This window comes from Vidua macroura, chromosome 17, assembly GCF_024509145.1.
Source record: "Vidua macroura isolate BioBank_ID:100142 chromosome 17, ASM2450914v1, whole genome shotgun sequence".
In the NCBI taxonomy this organism is placed as follows: Eukaryota; Metazoa; Chordata; class Aves; order Passeriformes; family Viduidae; genus Vidua; species Vidua macroura.
Window position 1 is genome coordinate 2,892,291 of NC_071587.1, and position 20,187 is coordinate 2,912,477.

General features: G+C 54.5%; 1 protein-coding gene across 5 annotated transcripts in view; it reads left to right on the top strand.

Moving 5' to 3' along the window:
• Positions 1-18,272, top strand: part of RALY (RALY heterogeneous nuclear ribonucleoprotein) — a 130,639-nt gene extending 112,367 nt beyond the window's left edge. For 4 of the 5 annotated variants that reach the window (XM_053992697.1, XM_053992701.1, XM_053992699.1 and 1 more), the window contains 7 exons: positions 4,102-4,174; positions 11,169-11,216; positions 11,585-11,745; positions 12,518-12,631; positions 13,843-13,988; positions 17,625-17,673; positions 17,900-18,272. In XM_053992697.1, coding sequence (XP_053848672.1) covers positions 4,102-4,174; positions 11,169-11,216; positions 11,585-11,745; positions 12,518-12,631; positions 13,843-13,988; positions 17,625-17,669 — 587 coding nt within the window. In that variant the 3' untranslated portion in view covers positions 17,670-17,673; positions 17,900-18,272. The remainder of the gene's footprint in view (positions 1-4,101; positions 4,175-11,168; positions 11,217-11,584; positions 11,746-12,517; positions 12,632-13,842; positions 13,989-17,624; positions 17,674-17,899) is intronic. The other variant, XM_053992698.1, reaches the window with a different exon arrangement.
• Positions 18,273-20,187: the final 1,915 nt, after the last annotated feature.

Genomic DNA, 20,187 nt, shown 5'->3' on the forward strand with positions numbered 1-20,187 from the left:
TGAGCTCTGGGATGTTCCTGGGAGCAGTGAGCTCTGGGATGCTCCTGGGAGCAGTGAGCTCTGGGCTGTTCCTGGGAGCAGTGAGCTCTGGGATGCTCCTGGGAGCAGTGAGCTCTGGGATGTTCCTGGGAGCAGTGAGCTCTGGGATGTTCCTGGGAGCAGTGAGCTCTGGGATGTTCCTGGGAGCAGTGAGCTCTGGGATGTTCCTGGGAGCAGTGAGCTCTGGGATGCTCCTGGGAGCAGTGAGCTCTGGGATGCTCCTGGGAGCAGTGAGCTCTGGGATGCTCCTGGGAGCAGTGAGCTCTGGGCTGTTCCTGGGAGCAGTGAGCTCTGGGATGCTCCTGGGAGCAGTGAGCTCTGGGATGTTCCTGGGAGCAGTGAGCTCTGGGATGTTCCTGGGAGCAGTGAGCTCTGGGATGCTCCTGGGAGCAGTGAGCTCTGGGATGCTCCTGGGAGCAGTGAGCTCTGGGATGCTCCTGGGAGCAGTGAGCTCTGGGATGCTCCCCTTGCAGGAGAACCCCGCAGAGAAGAGCTGTGGTGAGACAATCAAGGCTGGAATGTTTTCTCTAAGTAGAGGAGGGGTGGCCGTGTAGGAATGTGGAAAGGGAGGACAGGCTGGGACTGCCAGGGGACATTGCAGACACCCTGCTGAGGGGACTGTCCCTGCAGGTCCTGGCAGCCTCTGGGGTGCCTTCTGCAGACACCCCAGTCACTGCAGGAGGCAGCTGCCCTAGGGAGGCACTGGAAGCTGGATCCACACCATCCCCTGCCCCTGCCATGTGGACTGAAAAGCAAAACCTCCCCACAGAGTGTGGGAACAGGTGCCTGGGTATGAGCAGGAGGGATCAGTGCTGCCTTGGGGTGGGCAGATGGAGTCAATGATGCAGAGGAAGGAGCCAGAAAGGGAATCAGATGCAAAATCTGTCCAGGCTGATGTTCCTGCTGAGCTCTTGTCTCTCCGTTTTCACTCTCAAGGAAATCCTGAGGGATCTGACTGCCTGTCACCACCAGCTGAGAGTATGAATTCCCTGCTGTTGTCAGCTGCCAGTGAGAGCTCTACAGGGCTCTTTGTAGCAGTGGGGACCAGCAAATGAAGTGTCTTGGTTTGAACAGACAGGTGTTTGCTAAGGAAGGCAGGAGCTTCCCCTGAAATGGAAAATGCAAACCCCCTCCCTCTGAATTATTATAATTTTGAAATTAAGGGGCTCTCAGGCAAAGATATGGGAGTAGGAATAACAGTTCTCTACTAGGGAAGAAAATAAAAATAAATAATGCAATAGTACAAAACAACCCTGCCAGAGTGAGAGCAGGCCCTGGCAGGCTGTGGGTCAGGGTGCTGGCAGCAGTCCCATTCCATGGGGGCTCAGCCCTCCTGCAGTGCCAGCTGTGCTTCTGCTGGAGCAGGATCCTGGACAAGGCTGGAGTTTTCCTCTGGAGCTCCAGGGCTGCTGGAGATGGACCTGGGCTCCCTCTGGGAATGCAGTGGGGCAGAAAGCTGCTCCTCTGGGAATGCAGTGGGCAAAGGCTGCTGTGGGGTTCCAAAGTCAGATTGGATCCAGGTAGGAATGCTTGGCTCCTCCCCTGGGCACAGCATCTCCCCATGGGATGATGGAATTTTCTCAGCCATGCAGGGACACTCAGTGGCCATGGACAGCAGAGATCTCCTGGAGGGAGGATTGGCTGTGGGAGAGATGAAGAAAAAAACTGCCCAGTGAACAGCAGAGAACTGCCCCAGCTCTGACAGATGGGGATAGAATACACTCCTCCAAACTACATCTTGTACCCCAGGACATGGAGCTGATTCTTGTCCTTCTTTCCTGGGCTTCCAGTGCTGCTGCCTTGGAGAGTGTTCCCAGCCTGGTGCTGTCAGGGGCTCTCCAGTCATGGGAGCAGTGACTGGCAGCAATCACTGCCAGTGAGCTGCACCCTGGCAGCAGAAAGGGTTCAGAGCCAGGGAGCTGCAGCTGGGCAGGGCTGTGTCTGACTGATCTCTTTGTTCCCTGGCAGTGCCAGCAGCTTTGGTGGCTCAGCAGGCTGTGTGTGAAATGTTCCTGCTGGCAGCACCTGGCTCTGCACCTGCCCTGTGCCCACGTGCAGCCCTCTCACCATCAGGCTCTGCACTCTCCTCAGCTGGGAAGGGCAGGGTGGAGGGAGGAGGGCAGCAAGGCTAACCCAGGCTCTGATGGGAATGTGCCCCCAGAGCAGCTCCCGGGGCCATGGCTGAGCCAACCACACCACATTTGTTGTTCAAGCTCAGAAAGAGGCCAAGCTCCAGCTTCAGCAGGAATAAGGTCTCTTGAGAGACCCTAAAAGGCAGCCAAGGAGTTGCACAGCAAGGCCCTGGGCAGTGGGAGCATGTCCATGCTCCTCTGGAGTCGTGTCCTGCATGTGTAGCCTGTGCTCCTCCTGCTCAGCTCATCCCAGCACTGCTGCAGCCTCCCCAGCTCCTGGAGGTGGTTCTCCGGGTTAATACCTAAGTCAGCAGGATGTTCCTTTGGATCACTTTGTAGGCTCTTGATTTTGGTGGGGTGTGGACCCACCTGTCCACATTTCCTAATAAAGTCCCTTCATAAAACATGAAAAAATCAGGTTTTGAATGGCCTGATGTGCTCAAAGTTGGTTGGATGCCCCCTAAGGTGCAGGTAGCAGAAAGCAAGGCATCATTGAAGAAATTCCTCCCTGTGAGGGTGCTGAGGCCCTGGCACAGGGTGCCCAGAGCAGCTGTGGCTGCCCCTGGATCCCTGGCAGTGCCCAAGGCCAGGTGGGGCTTGGAGCACCCTGGGATAGTGAAAGGTGTCCCTGCCCATGGCAGGGGGTTGGAATGGGATGGGCTTTCAGGGAAGATTTCTTCCAACCCAAACCATTCTGGGATCTTTTTCTCCCACCACCTCTCTGGTCCATCCCAAAGCTCCCGTGGGGTGCTGGTCTATGGAGCTGCAGGATGTGCCCATGGGTGGGTACATCAGCCCCTGGTTCTCTGTGGGGTCCCTCAGGGCAGGTCAGGGCACACCCCTGAGGACCAACACGTTCAGTATGTGATGAAGAGTCTCCTGAACCCAGCCAGCCTTTTCCAAAAACACAGGTGTGGCTCCTCCGAGCTCCTGGAGATCACTGGCCTCACAGCAGCTGATGAAGAGGCTTCTTACCAACCCCATGGACTCAGCAGCTGCTCTTTCACTCCCTCACCTTCCACTACTTGGATTTTTGAAATATGTGGGGTTTTTACACAAATGCTTCTTCCTCTTTATTCCTGCCATGTGTGAGGGCCATGGTTTCATGGTGGGCTTGGCAGTGCTGGTCCGCATGAGGAAGCCCTGTCTTGCTCAGCTCAGCTCTGACATGCCCAGAGGTCTGACACCTCTTCATACACCTAGGGCCTGAAGAACCAGCAGGGTTTAGGGCTGATTGGAGAAGGCAATGGGGCATTTGCCACGGCTCACCTCTCTGAGTTCTGGCTCCACACCAATGTTGGATTGCCAGGCACTCGGCAGCTCCATGAAATCAGCTGTGTCACTTTATTCTCACATCAAAAGCACGTTTGGCACCATGGCCAAGGAGTGACATTCCCTCAGGGGATTAGAGGAGCTCGTTCTCCCCTCCCCTGGCAGAAGAGGCTGCGCCGAGAGCAGCTCAGGCACGGGCACCATGCAGAGTTTAACACAGCCAGATCCACAGCAGTGCCCTGCTGGCTGGTGCCCAGCATTCCTGGTTATTCCCACAGGATCCAGGGGTGGGTGCTCAGCAGTCAGCACCCTGCAGCAGGTCTGGATTTTGCCTTATCTCACTGAATTCTCCCAAGAAAGCTGTTCTGGGTTTGTGTGTGTGGACTGGACCATGTGCAGGGTGCTGAGTGCTCAGGGAATGGTGGGTGGCTCTGGAAAGGAAAGGGAAGAGGTTTCCCAAGTGCAGGGGTTTATTCACCTTCCTGTGGAGCCCCAGCAGGCCCCAGCCATGCCAGAAGCAGGTGGCAATGGGTGGGGGGTGGGGGGAGCTAATTTCTCTCTGGCAGGGCTGTGTGCATCCACCCCAGCTCCGTGCCCAGGTACAGCTGAAGGGGGGCAGGGATGTGCCATGTCACAGCTGCGTGTCCCTTCCTTGCAGACATCAACATGGCCGGGGAGCCCAAACCCAACAGACCCAAAGGGCTGAAGAGAGCAGCCTCTGCCTTGTACAGGTAGGTGTTCACCACAATGGGTGAGGTCTCTGGGCTGGTGTTTGCCCTCCAGCACCCCCCAACCAGTGCCCTGAGCTCCCTGCTGCCTGCCCCCAGCCTGGGCACTGCTGCACATCCAGAGCTTCTCCCAAGGGCTCCTTCCCTTGGCAGTGCCCCTCGGGCAGCCCCGAGGTCAGGCAATGCCTGTGGTGTTGTGGGAGATCTCCTGGGCACGGTCCCACCTGTGCAGGTGTTGGACCTGGAGAGGGTTAGAGGAGGGGTAGCAAGAGGAGCACCCCCGTGCAGCCAGGGAGCAGGAGTGGGCACAGAGGTGCTGGGTGTGGGGGAAAAACAGGGAACAGGGATCATTTAGGGAAAGGGAAGAGTGATTGTCGAAGGGAGAGGAGAAGGGAAGAAAGTGGGAAGCCCTTGGGGTGACAAATGGAGGTGAACCAAGGAGGTGGCTGGGGGAAATCCCAAGGGAGCCTGTTCTGAGGAGCACAGCCCAGGGATCAAGGGAACAGGTGGGACAGGGAGATGTCTGTGGCACATGGAGTGTGTTACAGATGCCAGTGAGCCCTCAGTTCAAGAGAATTTATCATTATTTCCACAAGAGGTGAAGATTTTCATTTAATCTCCAGACTTTGGAGTCAGGGGAATGCGGGAGAAACTCATTAAGTTCTTGTTTCTGGCTGCAGAAGGGGAAACTTGGAAAGGTATGTCAGGAGTGCCCTGCAGGTTCAGGAACCCAAAACCAAATAACAAGGTTCCCAAATGTGTTTTATTTATAAATTGTCATGATTTTGATGCCAGTCTCATGGTGAGGAGACCAAGGGGCTGAGTAAGGAGTTGGAAGGTGTGAGGTTGGGAGGAAAAGACTAAAATCAGTATTGGGGTTATAGGTGGGTGTAGCAAAAGGGGAAATCATAAGAGAACTGGAGATTTTTCCAGAAAAAGATGAAAAAAGTGGGGGGGGTGAAGAGAACCTTGTGATTCAGACTCAACCATGTGGTCCTGCACCAGTGTGGTGTGGAATGGCAAATCCTGGTTGGAAAATGCAGCTCTGGCACAGCCAGACCCCCCAGAGCCCCAGCAGGCTCCCACCACCCACAGGGCATCCCTGGCTTCCTTCCAGGAGCCTCTCAGCCAAGCTCCCCCCGTGCAGCTTCCAGGCACATTTCTCCTCCCACCCTGGGACCCTTTGGACCTTCACAGGACGTGGCTCTCTGGGTTCCCAGGGGATGCCACCTGAGGGGAAGGAGGTGGGAGCAGAGATGACACAAATCCTGCAGTTCAGCTGCACGTGGACTTCTCACGTGGGGCTGGGGCCATAACACACATCAGCTCCCTCCATACATCTTGCACTAACGAGCTTTTCATTTACTGCTCAGCCGTGCCTGGAGCACTAATCCCTTCCTCTGGAATGACCAATATTTCAGACTTCAGACTGCTGAGAGAGATGTTTGCTCCCTCCCACAAATATGCATATGCTAAAATATGGGCCAGAGAACTGCACTGCTCTGAGCTCCAGCAATATTTCATCCCAGACTGGCTGTCAGATTAAAACTTTGCCATCTGGACTGGCAGAACTTACAATATCTCCTGGAAAACAGGGATCCCAGGTTTGCAGCGAGCTGTGGTTACAGCTTCCCAAACCACCATCAATTTTTCTAAATGTTAGACTTCAAAAATCACAGCACTGTAATTTATAGAAATGCTGTGTTAAACACAGCAGAGGAATTTTCCAAAGGCTGACTTTTGCTTTGCCTCACTCCAAGTCTGCACGGGAGGGCTGAGGGGAAGGCAAGGCAAGGAAAATTCCATTTTGAACATACAGGAAGCAACAGTTGTGACATTTTTACCTATCCACCAGCCTAGGTGGGTGTCCAGGTGTTAAAAAGAAATTCTTGGGGATGTAGGCTCCCATCCACCTCCACCCAGGCTCATGCCACCATCATTTTTCTCAGGTGTCTCCACATGAGGCACCTTCACTTTTTACAAGGCCTTGCTGCCATCACTGCTCTCCTCCACTCTTGGGTCTCTGGGCCTCTCTCCCTCCCTCCCTCTGGCATTTCCCAGAGCATCCCTTTGCACAGGGCAGGTCCCTGGCTGCTCCTGCCTGCCACCCTGGCCACCACCACAGACTTGGCCATGCTGCCCAGGGGGATGGCTGGGCACTGAGCTGCTGTGACTGTGTCCCCAGGGAGTCACTCACTGTCCCTCCAAACTCTCCAAATCTGCCTTCTGCCAATGCTTTTTTTTTTATTTTTTTTTTTTTTTTGCCTGTACAGCAAATGTCTGGACAGGATTTCCTGGGGCATTTGGGGCCATGTTCAGGTCGGTGCCAGAGATGCCACCCAGATGCTGTCAGCTGGCTGGGAAGGGAGGGTGGCTCTGCCAGTGCCACTCTGGGCTTTTGGAGGCACAAATCTCTGCCCTGCCTTGCAGAGCCGGGGCTAAAGCTGCTCCATGGCCACAAGGACAGAGAGGACAACCCAAGCAAGAGCTGCTGTGTGTCTGCAGCTCAGTGGCCTCAGGAGGGCTCTCTGAAGTGGTGACAGGGACAAAGCACTGCTGACTGACTGTCACAGCCAGAGAACACTGGCATCCATCCCCTGCTACACCCAAAGCTGGTGTCAGCCCATCCCCAAACACCCTTCCCAGGCCCTAGTGCTGGAGCAGTGACATCCCAGTGCTAAATCCACTTGGACAGGGCTGAGAGCAGCCCCGGGGCAGAGGGGGAAGTGAGCAGTGATGTCCCAGCCCACAGCAGCCCCAGCACTTTGGGAATGCCAGGCTTCATCCCACATTCCTTTATTTCCCACTGCCTTGGCTGTGTGCAGGAGGAAGGAGTCTCACACAGCTCCACAAGGTCACTGCTTGATCAGTGCCACATTTTCCAAGCAGCTTTCCAGCAGGGATTCCTTTGCCCACTGCAGTAATGCCATGGCAGAAGGGTGGGAGCTGAGCTCGCCATGGCACTCCTGATTAGCAATACCAGGCAGTAATTAAAGCACAGATGCTCAAATGCACATTTGCTGTTCAGGTCCAGGCTCAGAAGTGGCCCCACAAATGTGGTGGAGAGGCAGCACATGCAAACAATCACCCCTCACTTATGAACATAAGTGCATTTGGAACCTGAGGCAGTAGAAATGTTTGATTGCTAAAGGCCAACAAAGCAGAGGCAATGCATCAGGAGGTGGAAGCATGGTGTTCCTTGAAGCCTTCCTGCTTTCCAGCCTTTCACTCTGCTTTATTCTGAAAGGTGCAATGTCACCAGCTGATTGAAAACCACCAAAAACTGTTCCTGTACACAAAGACAGAGCTGCCAGGTCACTGAGGAATGATCCCTCAGTCTCAGGGTGGTTTATCCTACGTGCAGTGGAATGTTCAGGATAAATCACCTGTGTTAAGGTACTCCCTTTCACCAGCTTTTTTCCTGGATTCATCCTGGCAGACCTGCCCTGTGCTCAAAGCCTGATTCCAGGGATGCTGCTAAAACCATCCAGCCCCTGCCTCCCTGCATCATCTGTTAAGCCATGAGTGACTGGTGTGTTAGACTAGGGTCACACAGCCACAGGCTGCCCAAATCCCTCATTCCAGCCCCCTGCCTTCCTTGAGGGCTGCCCCATGGTCAGCAGGAATTGAAGCAGCACTGCAGAGGTCGGGCTCATGTTTCGGGAGGTCAGGACCAGCTCCCTGGGATAATTATGCTCCTAATTCCTTTTGAAAGGGTGGAAGTGTCTCCCAATCCCATAAATATTCAGGGCCAGAGTAGAAGAACCCCTCACCCTTGGGCTTTGCACCCACAGATGCTCTGGGGGCCCTGCCCTGCAGTGCAGGCATGGTGTGACCCCCTCACTGCCCCTGGAATGCCCTGCAGAAGTGCCAGGAGTGATTCCCACCAGGAGAACACAGGGCTGCCCAGCTTTGCTCCCACATTCCCTTTGGAAATAGGGAATCACACAGTGCAGTAACAGCCACAGGGTTCATTGGCCACTTCATCCAGCAGATTGACTGGTCTGGAAAGAGGCTTCACCTGGGCTCTTGGGCATCTCTGTCCTTCTCTAGCTCTTCTCCTTCTCCAGGTGGGATCTACAGATATTTGAGGCTGAGATTCATCTTATTGGTGCTGGAGCCAAGCCCAGGAACAGGGCAGAGATGCCCAAATGCCTCAGGGCAGGGTTAGTGCTGGAGGTAGAGGTGCCCACCCCATTCAGAGCCACATTCCTTGTTCCCAGGTGCCAGGCTTTGCCCAGGACAGTGCTGGCAGCAGCAGGGCACTGCTGTGTGCTGGGGCTGGAGCTGCAGCTCCTCTCCATCCCCACAGCCCCACGGAGCTGCCCATGTGCTGATCCCACAGCTCTGCTGGGGAGCAAAGGCTTGGAGGAGAATTTCTGGGTCAGACCAGGAGTGTGAATTGGGGTCAGGAAAAAGGAATTTGGGCATCTCAGAATTTTGCCCAACACCCCCAAGCTTTGTGTTGTTTATGAACAAAGCTGCCTCGTGGTCTCCAAGCCACAGAGAGCTTCCCAGCAGGAGCAGCTCCTCATGGAGGTGATGCTTCAAGGAGCTGGAACAGAGGCTGGATGGAGTTCAGAGGAATAAAATGGGTATTTATTGAGGTGCCTTCAAAGGCCACACCCTGGCAGTACCAGAGCCACAGTCGTGGCTCTGCCCAGATGGCTCCAAGATGGAAGCAAAACAGAGCTTGGTCACGAGATCTCACAGTTTTGTAAGTTTTAGTCCATTTGCATATAGGAGCCAACTGCCCAATTAACAGCTTCAAATGATGAAGTTTCATCCTCCTTGCCTGCCTGCCTGCCCTCCTCTTCTCATGTTGTTTATGCTTTGGGCCTGAAGTTTGAAGGGATTGTCCTTGAGTCTCCAGCTAGAACAGGATTGTTTTGTCTCCACCACGCTGTGACAAGATCCTAGTGACACTTAATATAAAGCTAAAAACTGCACACCAAAACAGAACAGAAAAACTTAAAACCCAAGGTATCAGAGGGAGTTTGTGCTGTGGATGAAGGCTCTGCTTCATCCCTCGGGGAGCCCTGGAGCCACAGGGAGATTGCACTATCTCCTCTTGCCTGGGACTGGGGACAACACTGGCTCAGCTGGAGAGAGCCAGAAGCACTTCACCAGAGCCTGTCAGGATTGAAAATATTACAAAATTGCAGCAATTTCATTTGAGTCGCATCTAAGGAGGGGGAAAAAATTGAAGAGAGAGAGTCTGACAGCGTAGAAGCATCCTACTTCAATTTTCCTTTCAAATGGCTTCCTATTTTGATGGTATTTTGTATTTATTGGATTCAAACAGACCTGGAGTCAAACATCCTCAGTGATCAAAGTGAATTGGCAGGCTGAGGGGAGCTATTTTCTTGGAGGGTTTTTGTATCTCCAGGTTTCACTCTGGGTTAGAAGAAAAATCCGGTTACCCACTATGAAAAGCTCCATGGAAGTGCCTTGTTCTGTGATCTCCATCCTCTCAGCCCCACAAACAGCTGGGTTCATTCCAGCAACAGCTGCCCTGGGAGGAATTGCCTTTCCCTTTCAATCCAGAGAGGGAATAAATAAACACAGATGAGGCAGAGGTTGGGACAGAGGCTGTGGGATGTTTCTGTCTCCTCTGAACCCAGCAGGAATGTTGGCTACTCAGATCAGAAGAGGAAGGCCTGAAAAGAATCTGGAATTTGTCTGTCAAAAATGGCTCTTTTCCACCATGCAGTGGAATCTGGGAGGGTTGTGGTGATCACACCTCCACAGTCACATCTCCCCACCAGTCTCCTTGCTCAGCAGTGAGACCCTGCACTGCCCATCCCATCCCATCCCATCCCATCCCATCCCCAGCCAGCTGGGAATGGCTCAGGCAGCAGCTGCTCGGGGATAAGGCCCAGCTTTATGGAATATCTCCTCACTGAAGTCCCCAGGGCAGGGCATGACTGGGGCAGGAGGTGCACAAGCCACCTCCTTGTCCTTAACCCTGGCACCAGTTCTTTGGCCCCAAAGCAGCTGTGGTGTCTCCAACCATGTCACAGGTGCTCAGGTCCCCCCTGGGCACAGGCTGGGTCTCCAGATGCTGCCACAGGCATCTGGGGAACCCAAGGGACGTGGAAAAATCATCTTTCAGAAACCAGCCAGTTACTGAAACTGAGCACTGGCTGGGAAGCTCAGTGCCACAATAGGCAGGACAGACCTGGAATTCCTGGTCCAAACCACGCTTCCCACCAGCCACCCCAGTCAGCCACACGTTGTTCTTGCCACTTCTGTCAAAGATGCAGGACACCAGATTAACTCTCAGCTACGCTCTTGGGTGGCCATCCTTCCCTGTCCCCAGTCCCTCGTGGCTCAGCCCTTCCCTCTCCCCCACCAATCTCTCATTCTTTTCAGCCACTTCCAGGAGGCAGGACAGACTTTGCTTTTTGGGGCTGCACAGGTTCTGTTTGTTCAGAGCAGAGAGGAGACCACCAGCATCACGTCTGAATTGGCCGGAGTTGAGGAGCTCAGCACCCCAGGGAAGGGTGCTGCGTTCAGCTGGGGCAGCTGCTCCCAGTGTGTGGGGTCAAACCACCTGGTTTGTGCTGCCTTGTGAAAAACTGCCTGCAGCAAGGGGGAAAGTGTTACTGGGTCTCCAGGGAGTGGGGAATGCTCCCACTTTGGGTTAAAATGCAGCTCAGGCTTAAGAAAATAGGACGTGGTCATTGTCTGCCTGGGGGGAAAGAGGTTTAAATCAATAAATATCCCCATAAATAACCCCTTTGTCCCGACTTTTCTCCACACGCATCTTCTTGCTCCTCCTTGAGATAAGCAGGTTAACACCCCTCTGCCAACACCACCCTCCTCTGCCTTCAGCCCCCAGTCCTCCTCCTGGGCCAAGCCCAGCTTCCTGCAGCCAGCACGGTCCCTCATGAACGGGATCCATTTGTTTATCCTTGATGGCCCAGCAGGCAGTGAGGGAGCAACAATAATGAATTACCAGCACTAATTAACCCCTGATGCCGTGTCTCTGCAGTGGCTACGACTTCGACTATGACTATTACAGAGACGACTTCTACGACAGGTGAGACCCCAGCCCGAGGGGCTTTGTGGGGTGGGGATGGGAGGGGTTTGGGGGCAGGAGGGATTTGGGGGCAGGAGGGATTTGGGAGCAGGGGGGATTTAGGGGCAGGAGGGATTTGGGAGCAGGAGGGATTTGGGGGCAGGAGGGATTTGGGAGCAGGAGGGATTTGGGGGCAGGAGGGATTTGGGGGCAGGAGGGATTTGGGGGCAGGAGGGATTTGGGAGCAGGAGGGATTTGGGGGCGGGGGTCCAGCCCAGCCTGTGGGGTGGCATCCCAATCACCGGGAACGCTGCGGGGCTCGGGCTGGGGCGCCCCACGGCTCGGCTGCCCCGGCCCCACCTGGCTCCCCTCCCCTCCCTTCCCCTCAGGATCTTCGAGTACCGGGGCCGGGTGTCGCCGGTGCCGCGGGTGGTGCCGGTGAAGCGGCCGCGCGTCACCATCCCCCTGGTGCGGCGCGTCAAGGCCTCGCTGCCCGTCAAGCTCTTCGCCAGGTCGGCCGCCATCGCCAACAGCTCGGCCAAGCTCAAGTGTGAGTGTGTGCCAGGGCTGGGCACAGCACAGGGAGCTCCAAAAACGCCTCCGAACACCTGGAAACAGCAGCCCGGCTGCGGGGGGTGCACCTGGGGAAGGTGCAGTGTGGGCGATGAAGAGAGAGAGAGACGGGGATTCGGTGTGATGGTCAAAGAATCCGAATTTATTGTGGGGTACAACTGCTTATTCCATACTTATTCCACTCCAGCCACTAAAAGGCTCAGGCTTGATCTGTATAAATTAAAAACATTCCTGATGGCAGCCACATTACTGGATTTAGAAAGGCTGCCAGAAGTGTAATTGTACCAAAAGGTTTGATTCTTATACACGGGGTGATAGGGAGAAACATTTTAGAAGTCTTAGACTTATTTCTTCTGTATATTTAAAATCAACATAAAAATCCAGTTTCACAGAACCCAGGAGCTCTACTCCTTGCGGTTCCAAGGGTGTTTCAGGAAGGTAAATGATCCAATTTGATATGATTCGATTTGCTTTCAAAAAAATTTTAATGTAAATATTAAAGTTCTGGAGGAGCTATAGAGCACCTGTAGCCAAAGGGTGCCAAAGCCTGGGGTTGGCCTCTGCAGCCTGCCTGGACACAGCACCCCCAGGCTCTTTTGGGAGCAGCCCCCAGCTTCCCTGCCAGTTCCCAGCCTGGAGTTCCCCCCTGTTTTTTCAGCCTGCTCAGGGAGCTGCCCTGGGGGAGGTGTGGGGTGGGGCTGCTCTGCAGGGCGCTGAATGCCTTCCTTTCCTTCCTTCCTCCCCCCCAGTGAAGAGCAGCGAGCTGCAGACAATCAAAACAGAGCTGACACAGATCAAATCCAACATTGATGCTCTCCTGGGCCGGCTGGAGCAGATTGCTGAGGAACAGAAACTGTCTGCAGGTCAGTGGGGGTGGGGATGCCTCGGGGCTGGCCTTGGGCATCACAAATTCCTACAGGTTCTGACAGGGAAGTGTCAACCTCCAGGTTCCAGGGTAGAAGCACAGGCCAAAATTATACACACACAACTCCTGAGATTACAGAGTTGGGGTTTAAAATGATGAGATTTTTTTTCTTTTGTCATATAGTTTGTATTTTTTTAGTTTGCATTTTTTGGTCTACTATTCTATTTTACTCTGTCATATGCTATCGTATTGTATCCTGTGATCCTCCTATTCTATTCTATTCTATTCTATTCTATTCTATTCTATTCTATTCTATTCTATTCTATTCTATTCTATTCCTTTCCCCTTGCTTTCCTATTTATTTCCTGTCCTATTTCTATTTTATCCTATTCTATCCTCCCCTATCCCTATTCCTAGGGGATATCCTATCCTATCCTATCCTATCCTATCCTATCCTATCCTATCCTATCCTATCCCATCCCATCCCATCCCATCCCATCCCATCCCTGTCCTACCCATATCTTATCTTACCCTACACTACCCCTTTCCTTATCCCTATTCCTGTCCCATCCATATCCCTACCCCTATCCCTATCCCTATCCCTGCCCCTATTCTATCCCTATCCCCGTCCCTGTCCCTATCCCCGTCCCTGTCCCTATCCCTGGCTCCCACCATCCTGCTGGGGGATGTAGAACCTTCTCTGCCCTCTCCATGGTGTCCCGGGCTGCCTGCTCAAAATCAGCAGAACTCCCCATGGCAGGAAGTGTTCCCACCATTATTATTTCCCCCCAGTGGATGTGGGGCTCTCTGTCCCAGGGGTTCAGGCTGTGGCCCTGGGTGCCAGCCGTGTCCCAGGGTCAGGCTGTGGCCCTGGGTGCCAGCCCTGTCCCAGGGTCAGGCTGTGGCCCTGGTTGCCAGCCCTGTCCCAGGGTCAGGCTGTGGCCCTGGTTGCCAGCCCTGTCCCAGGGTCAGGCTGTGGCCCTGGTTGCCAGCCCTGTCCCAGGGTCAGGCTGTGGCCCTGGTTGCCAGCCCTGTCCCAGGGTTCAGGCTGTGGCCCTGGTTGCCAGCCCTGTCCCAGGGGTTCAGGCTGTGGCCCTGGGTGCCAGCCCTGTCCCAGGGGTTCAGGCTGTGGCCCTGGTTGCCAGCCCTGTCCCAGGGTTCAGGCTGTGGCCCTGGGTGCCAGCCCTGACGTGGCTGTTGCCCCCGCAGAGGCCCGGAAGAAGGTGGAGAGCAGCAAGAACGAGGTGTCCCAGGAGGACACGGCCTCCGAGGCCGAGGCCACCGTGGAGGAGCCGCTCAACGGGGACGAGGGCGAGGAGGAGGGGCTGGCACGGGAGGAGTGTGAAGATGAACTGGTAAGAGAGATTGGGTAATGCATCCCTGCAGCAAAGGAGCGGGCCACAGTTCTACTGGAATTTGCCAAATCTCCAGGAAAAGTAGTTTTTCCTTCCTGCAAAGAGATTGCAGTATTTAAATCTGATTGTTGCTCACAACTTGTTCTTCCAAGCCTGCAGAAGCACTGACCATGCAAACACGTGTGGAGGTGCTGAAGAAACATGGTTGGTTCTTGAAATTCAGACATTTATCCTTGATTTCACAGCTTGGAGTGGTTTAAACCAATCCACTCTGCTCCCAAGTGATTCTTAGATGGATTTAAACACACGGCAAGGACAGGCTGTGTTAGATGAGCTGCATTTGCAGTGCCCTTGCAGCTGATCAGACATTCACGGAGTCACGGGAGGGTTTGGATTGGAAGGAACCTTAGAGAACTTCTCATTCCACCCCCCTCCCATGGGCAGGGACACCTTCCACCATCCCAGGTTGCTCCCAGCCCTGTCCAACCTGGCCTTGGACACTTCCAGGGATCCAGGGGCAGCCACAGCTGCTCTGGGCACCTGTGCCAGGACCTGCCCACTCTCAGAGGGAGGAATTCCTTCCCAATATCCCATCTGTCCCTGCCCTGGCAATGTGAAGCCATTTCCCTTGTCCAAAGTCCCTCTCCAGAGGCACTTGTCCCATGGCACAAGCCAAGGTCTGACCCCAGCGATGTGTGGGGCACACAGCAGCCCCACTGCTCCTAGTCCTGCCCCAAACAGGGGTGTCCCTGGTGAGCCCAGAGACAAATCTGTGCATTTGGATGGGAGCCCAGTGTTTGGGTACAGAACAGGCACTGTGGTAACACTGGCAGCACTGCCATTTATCAAACCAAAACTCTGCTGAGAACAGGATCAGCTCCAGATCCAGGCTGAGGGCAGCAGGGCTTCAGGGTAGAAGGGCATGAGCTGCACTGAGTGGCCCCAGGAACAGCTCCAGTCCCTCCTCACCCCAGCACTGGTGGCAGCAGAAGTGAGGATGAAGCTCAGCATCCCTCTCCTCTTCCTCACCCTCCATCCCTGGGGTGCCCACGCCGCACATCCACAGCCCTTCCCACGGCCTTAAACTGCTCCAGCTCCAAACACTCCCAGCTGGTTTGTGCTCTCCTGCTCTGTCCTGCTGGAGCCATGCTGGGTGAGGGCTCTGAACGGGGTCCTTGAGCTGTTTCAGGTCTGGGGTCTCGTGGCTGGAGTCCCTCAGCCCTGGTGGAGGGGAGAGGTCACACCAGGCACTGGGAAGAAGAAAGGCACAAGCTGTGTCAGGAAAAGGAAGGCCAGGTTTGATTTACATCGGGGCAAAGAGATGGTAGACATTAGGGGGAAACTTGCTGATGTTAATGATGATAAAACAGCACAGAGCCTGTCAACAAAAAATGTGCACTTCTCTGCCTTTGCTGGGGTAAGAAAACACTGGAGGGACATCTGCTGGCAGTGGTTTGGGAAGAGCTGGTCCTCATTAAGAGGAGAAGAAAAAGATGACTGTTTCAGCTCACATCTCTATTTTCTCTAAGTCCCTGGTCCTGATGTGGCATTAAGACCAGAAATATTCCACTGCCAGCCTCAGAGAGGCTCCCAAGTGCTCTGGATGGTCAGGGCAGTGTGTGCAGGCAGCTCCCCAGAGCCCACAGCACTGAGCAGTCCTGAGGTCCCCCCAGGTCCTGGGAGTGACTCCTTTGTCCCACACCCCAGTGTGGCTGTCACCACCTGCTGTCCACGGACATGGCACCCACATGGGGTCCCTAAAACCCCTTTGGCTCTGAGGGGCAAGGGGGTGGCAGGAGAAGAGCTCAGACAGAGCTGAGGGAGTTTATTGAGTTCTGAGCCATAAATTTGGATATGGAAAACACTGAGTAAGTGCAGCTGAATTGGTGGTCAGTTCTATTTACTACACTTATTAGGGGATACAAAGATTATTGTGGACATGCTTTAAATGTCACATGTATGCAAAAAAAGTCACCTGCCAGCCCATCAATGCCTGATGTCAGCTGAGGGGTGTCTAGAGGGATGGCCCTGCTCAAGGGGAGATCCCTGCACACAGACAACTGCTCTGGAGGGAAAGCTAAAGGACTCCTGATGTGTTCAGGTGTTTACAGCACACTGTGCTTGATTTGCAGTCAGATTTTCTTCTGGTTTCATGCAGTTTTGGTCATTTATCTGCCCAGTCTGCATCTAAACAGTTTTTGGGGTTGGTGCTGGGTGCCCATTGGAAGTCTCACACCATAGGAGTCTGGATGTCCTGGCCTCCTTGGCCTCCAGAGATGTCTCACATAGGATTTTACCAAGCAGATCCCTGAACAAGCCCAAATCTGCTCTCTTAAGTTCAGGGACTTGATCCTGTTCTTGGTGTTGGTCACTTCTCTGGGGTACTCACATTCACAATCCCATGGGCTCTGCAGCCAAGGCTTCTCTCCACCTTCACATCCCTGACCAGGTGTTTTTGGCCATCAGGGACCAGAATGATGTCTCCCCTGCTCAGCTGGGCCTGAACTTACTCTTGACTCTTGATGCTGTCCCAAAGTCTTCTGTTTCCTGCTCCAGCTCTGCTCCTCCCCTGCAGATGCCAGGGGGGTCCCCCTGGGGTCTCTGCACCAGTGGTGTGCAGGGGATGCCTGCCATGGTGCCACCAGCCCCGATCCTCCCCAGCGGCTCCCAGCTGCCTCAGGGCCTGTTCCAAGGCAATCCCAGTGCAGCTGGGCTCTGCCTTGCCCTGAGCAAGGCCACCTCCCCTGGCTTTCAGGCAGAGCCTGTTCCCTCTCCTTTCCTTTTGGAGCCCCTTGCAGAGAACTCCTGGATCCATTTCCATCCCTGAAGTACTCACCCTGTGCAGGAGGTTAAACCCCACTGCTGAGCACCCCATTCCCCCAGTGATGCTGCTCTGCACAGCAGCTCCAGGAGCAAATTCCACTGAGAACCATAAAGGCTGGAAGACTTCCAAGACCATCAGGGCAGTCCAAACACATGCTGTGCTTTCCAAAGCCCTGCCTGGGGAGCAGTTCAGCACCATTATTGTGGCCTTTAGAGTGCTGGATGAGTGTTACCATTACGGATAACGAGTTCTGCTGCAAACTGGGACCAGTTCCTGTGCTCAGGAGCAGAATCAGGACACTGATTTGCCTTCGTGGACTGAGGCACCTTGGCAGCACTGGGCAGTTCCAGGGAACAAAAAACAGGATGAGAGGAAATGGCCTCAAAGTGTGCCAGGGGAGGTTTAGATTGGAGATCAGGGAAATTTCTTCACTGAAAAGAAGAAATGGTCAGGCATTGGAACTGAGAAGTGAACGTGGGAGGTGCTGGGTTAATGGCTGGACTTGATCTTGGAAGTCTTTTCCAATCTGAATGATTCTGTGATTCTATTGCTTCCAAGGCCTGGGGGGAATTGCACAGCCCAGGTCTGTTTGGCAGAGCCATTTCAGAATCAGGAGCCAGAAGAAATCGGTGGTTTTGCCTGGTGTCCATACCAGGTGTGTTTTGTAGTTCGTCCATCACGCTGAGCACCCTGGCACTGCTCTCCCACAGCAGGGGACCAGCTGGTGACCACATGTGAGGTGTCCCAGTGTCCCAGGCAGGGCAGGAGGGACACAGGGTGATTCACTGTTTGTGGTTCCCTTTTCCCTGCAGGAGAACAGCCATTACACAGACGTGGAGGATGCCAGGCTACAGTAACCAGGTACAGCTCCCGTGCTGCTAATGGAGCCAAAGCTCTCGTTCTGTGCCTCTTGGGCCTGGGGGGTTGCTGCTTCAGGAGAGGCTCTTTTCCACTGATCCTCTGTGTTTTCCTAGCATGGAGCTTGGCTGCTCAGCTGGGTCACTGGCCAGCCCTTCACCCCCTTTCCTGAGTGACAAATCTCTGGGGTTCAAGGACAGTGCTGTAGCTCCCCCTTCTCTCCTTGCAGCTGTGAGCAACAGTGTGAGGAAAGCACGAAGCTAAACCCTGTCCTGGCACGTTGAGCAAGGCGAGCTGAATGGAAGTGCTGCTGTCATCTCTACCTGGCATTCAAAGGAGAAACATGGCCCGACATCTTCCATCCATCTGTAAAGCAAAGGCAAAGAAAACTCATCCTCCCAGCAGATCCCCACTACCCCTGCAATGGATTTGGAGCTCTGCAGCCAGCAGAGGAGGCAGGAGCCAGACCTGCACAACCCAGAGCCACCACAGAGACCAGGAGAGCAGGTGTGTGCCCAGGGCAGCCAGAGGTGTTCTAGAGCTGCTTGCAGGAGAGCAGAGAGAGCTCAGCCCAGCCCAATAAAGACATTTTTCCTGTGCGAGGTGAGAGCCAGAGCATTTCCTGACTGAGGGAAAAGTAGTGTCTCAGTCTGGACAGTTTGTGTTCTTGTGCTGAAGATCCTGTTGATCAGAGGCTGTGGGGTGAGCTGTCCTCCAGCACAGCCACCTCCTGCCACCTCTCTTGTGCCCCATGAGCTGCTGTGTGTCCACAGTCACTTCCAGGTGGAAAGGAGTCGATGCTGGAGCAGCTGCTGTGCTCTGGGAAGCTGCTTGAGGAGGGAAGGGGAGAGGAATCTGCAGGCAAGCAATTGACCCCAAGCAGGAGAAAGCAAGAAAACATCACCCTCAATTGGTTTGGTGTGCTCATTGTCCACCGTGTCAGGGCTGAGCAAGCCTGTGCAGAGTGAGGGGTGTGGATGAGACCCTTTCCTTGGACCAGCTGCTCCTGGAAGGCATGTGGAGCACCCAACACCTACAGCCTGGAGCCAGAGACATCAGCCCCTTCCCTGGCTGCCCACACCTCCTCCTGCCCCAGTCAGGGCACGTCAGGAGCGTGGTGCCACCGCTCCGCTCCTGCCTGAGCTCCATGGCCAGGGTGACAGCGTGCCCGAGGCTGGCACAGGGAATGCCCCGGGCACGGTGTATGTGGGTGGGCAGCACCTCCCCTGCTCCCCAGCTCCCAGCTGCTGTGCCCCCTGCCCCGTGCTGCGAGCAGAGGGCTCGTCGTGGGACCCCGCAGCCGAGAGGCCTCAGCCGTTCTCTCCTCGTTTCTCCTTCTTGGGCTCCTCCTGTTTTCCCGGGGACTGAAACTCACACAGCACTTTACTCACACCTGGTGTGTCCTGCCTGCCCCTTCCCCTCCTGAACACACACACACACAGCAGTGCTTGGAACCCAAAGCAGAGTCCACACCTTCCCCCTGGCCAGTCCCTCCCACACAACACCTGGGTGGTCCTGAGTGCTCCAACCTCATCCACAGCATCCCTTGGAAGGGTGAAGGGTAAACAGCTCCAGGGGTGACACTTCCCTGCCCCTGGCACCATCCTGGAGCACGCATGGCTCTTGAAGCACAAAGTTTTCTTTGCATTTCTTAGTTTGGGCTGCTTGAGGAGGGGTTGGAGGGAGACCCGTGCTTGCCCCGCCCTTGCCCGGTTCCTGTGCAAGGTCTGCACTGAGTTGTCCCGAGCTGTTCTCCAGGCCTGGAGAGATGAGCTGCAGGTTTGGCTGTGAACTGACTGTGCTGCTGCTGTTTGGGAGAGAAGTGACCTTGTACATACGATCCTGTATAATAAAAGAAAGAAATCTAATTTGCTTCCCCTCTCCTCTCTGCCATACACACACACTTGTTTCTTCTATTCCAAACAAGTCTTTTTTTTCCTTTCCAAGTCTTTTTTCCCTTTCCTTCAGCTCTGCCCACAGGATTTACTTTTCCTTGCCCAAGGTATATCCCACTGGGCTGAGCAAAACATCTGTATTCACAGGAGTTCTGGGGTTTTCCCCTGGAGGCTTGGAAGGCTTCCCCTGCTTCTTTGATGCAGGAGAGCAGGGGCCAAATCCAGGCCTTTAATTTCTGGACTTTGCACTGGTCCAGCTCATAAGAGATGGAAAAATCTGGCTGCTTTGCCAGGTTGCACAAGCCAGCAGTGCTAAAAACTGCTCCTTAAGCAAGTGTTGCTCTGGGTGACACCAGAGCAGTGTCAGGAGGGACCAGTGACCCCGAATGGTTGGAGCTGGAAAGGGCCTTAAAGATGATCTCCTGGGGACACCTTCCAGGTTTCTCCAAGGTCCATCCAACCTGGATGGGTTCTTTGTGGCTGAGCCACCTTCCAGCCCTGGAGAGCAAAACTGCCTGAGTTTATGGTGGGTCTGAGATGTTTGAGCATCCACCTGTCCATCCTTGCTGCCATCAGTCCACTCCAAGGTGAGACAGCGGCAGCATCAGGCTGATGCTTGGGT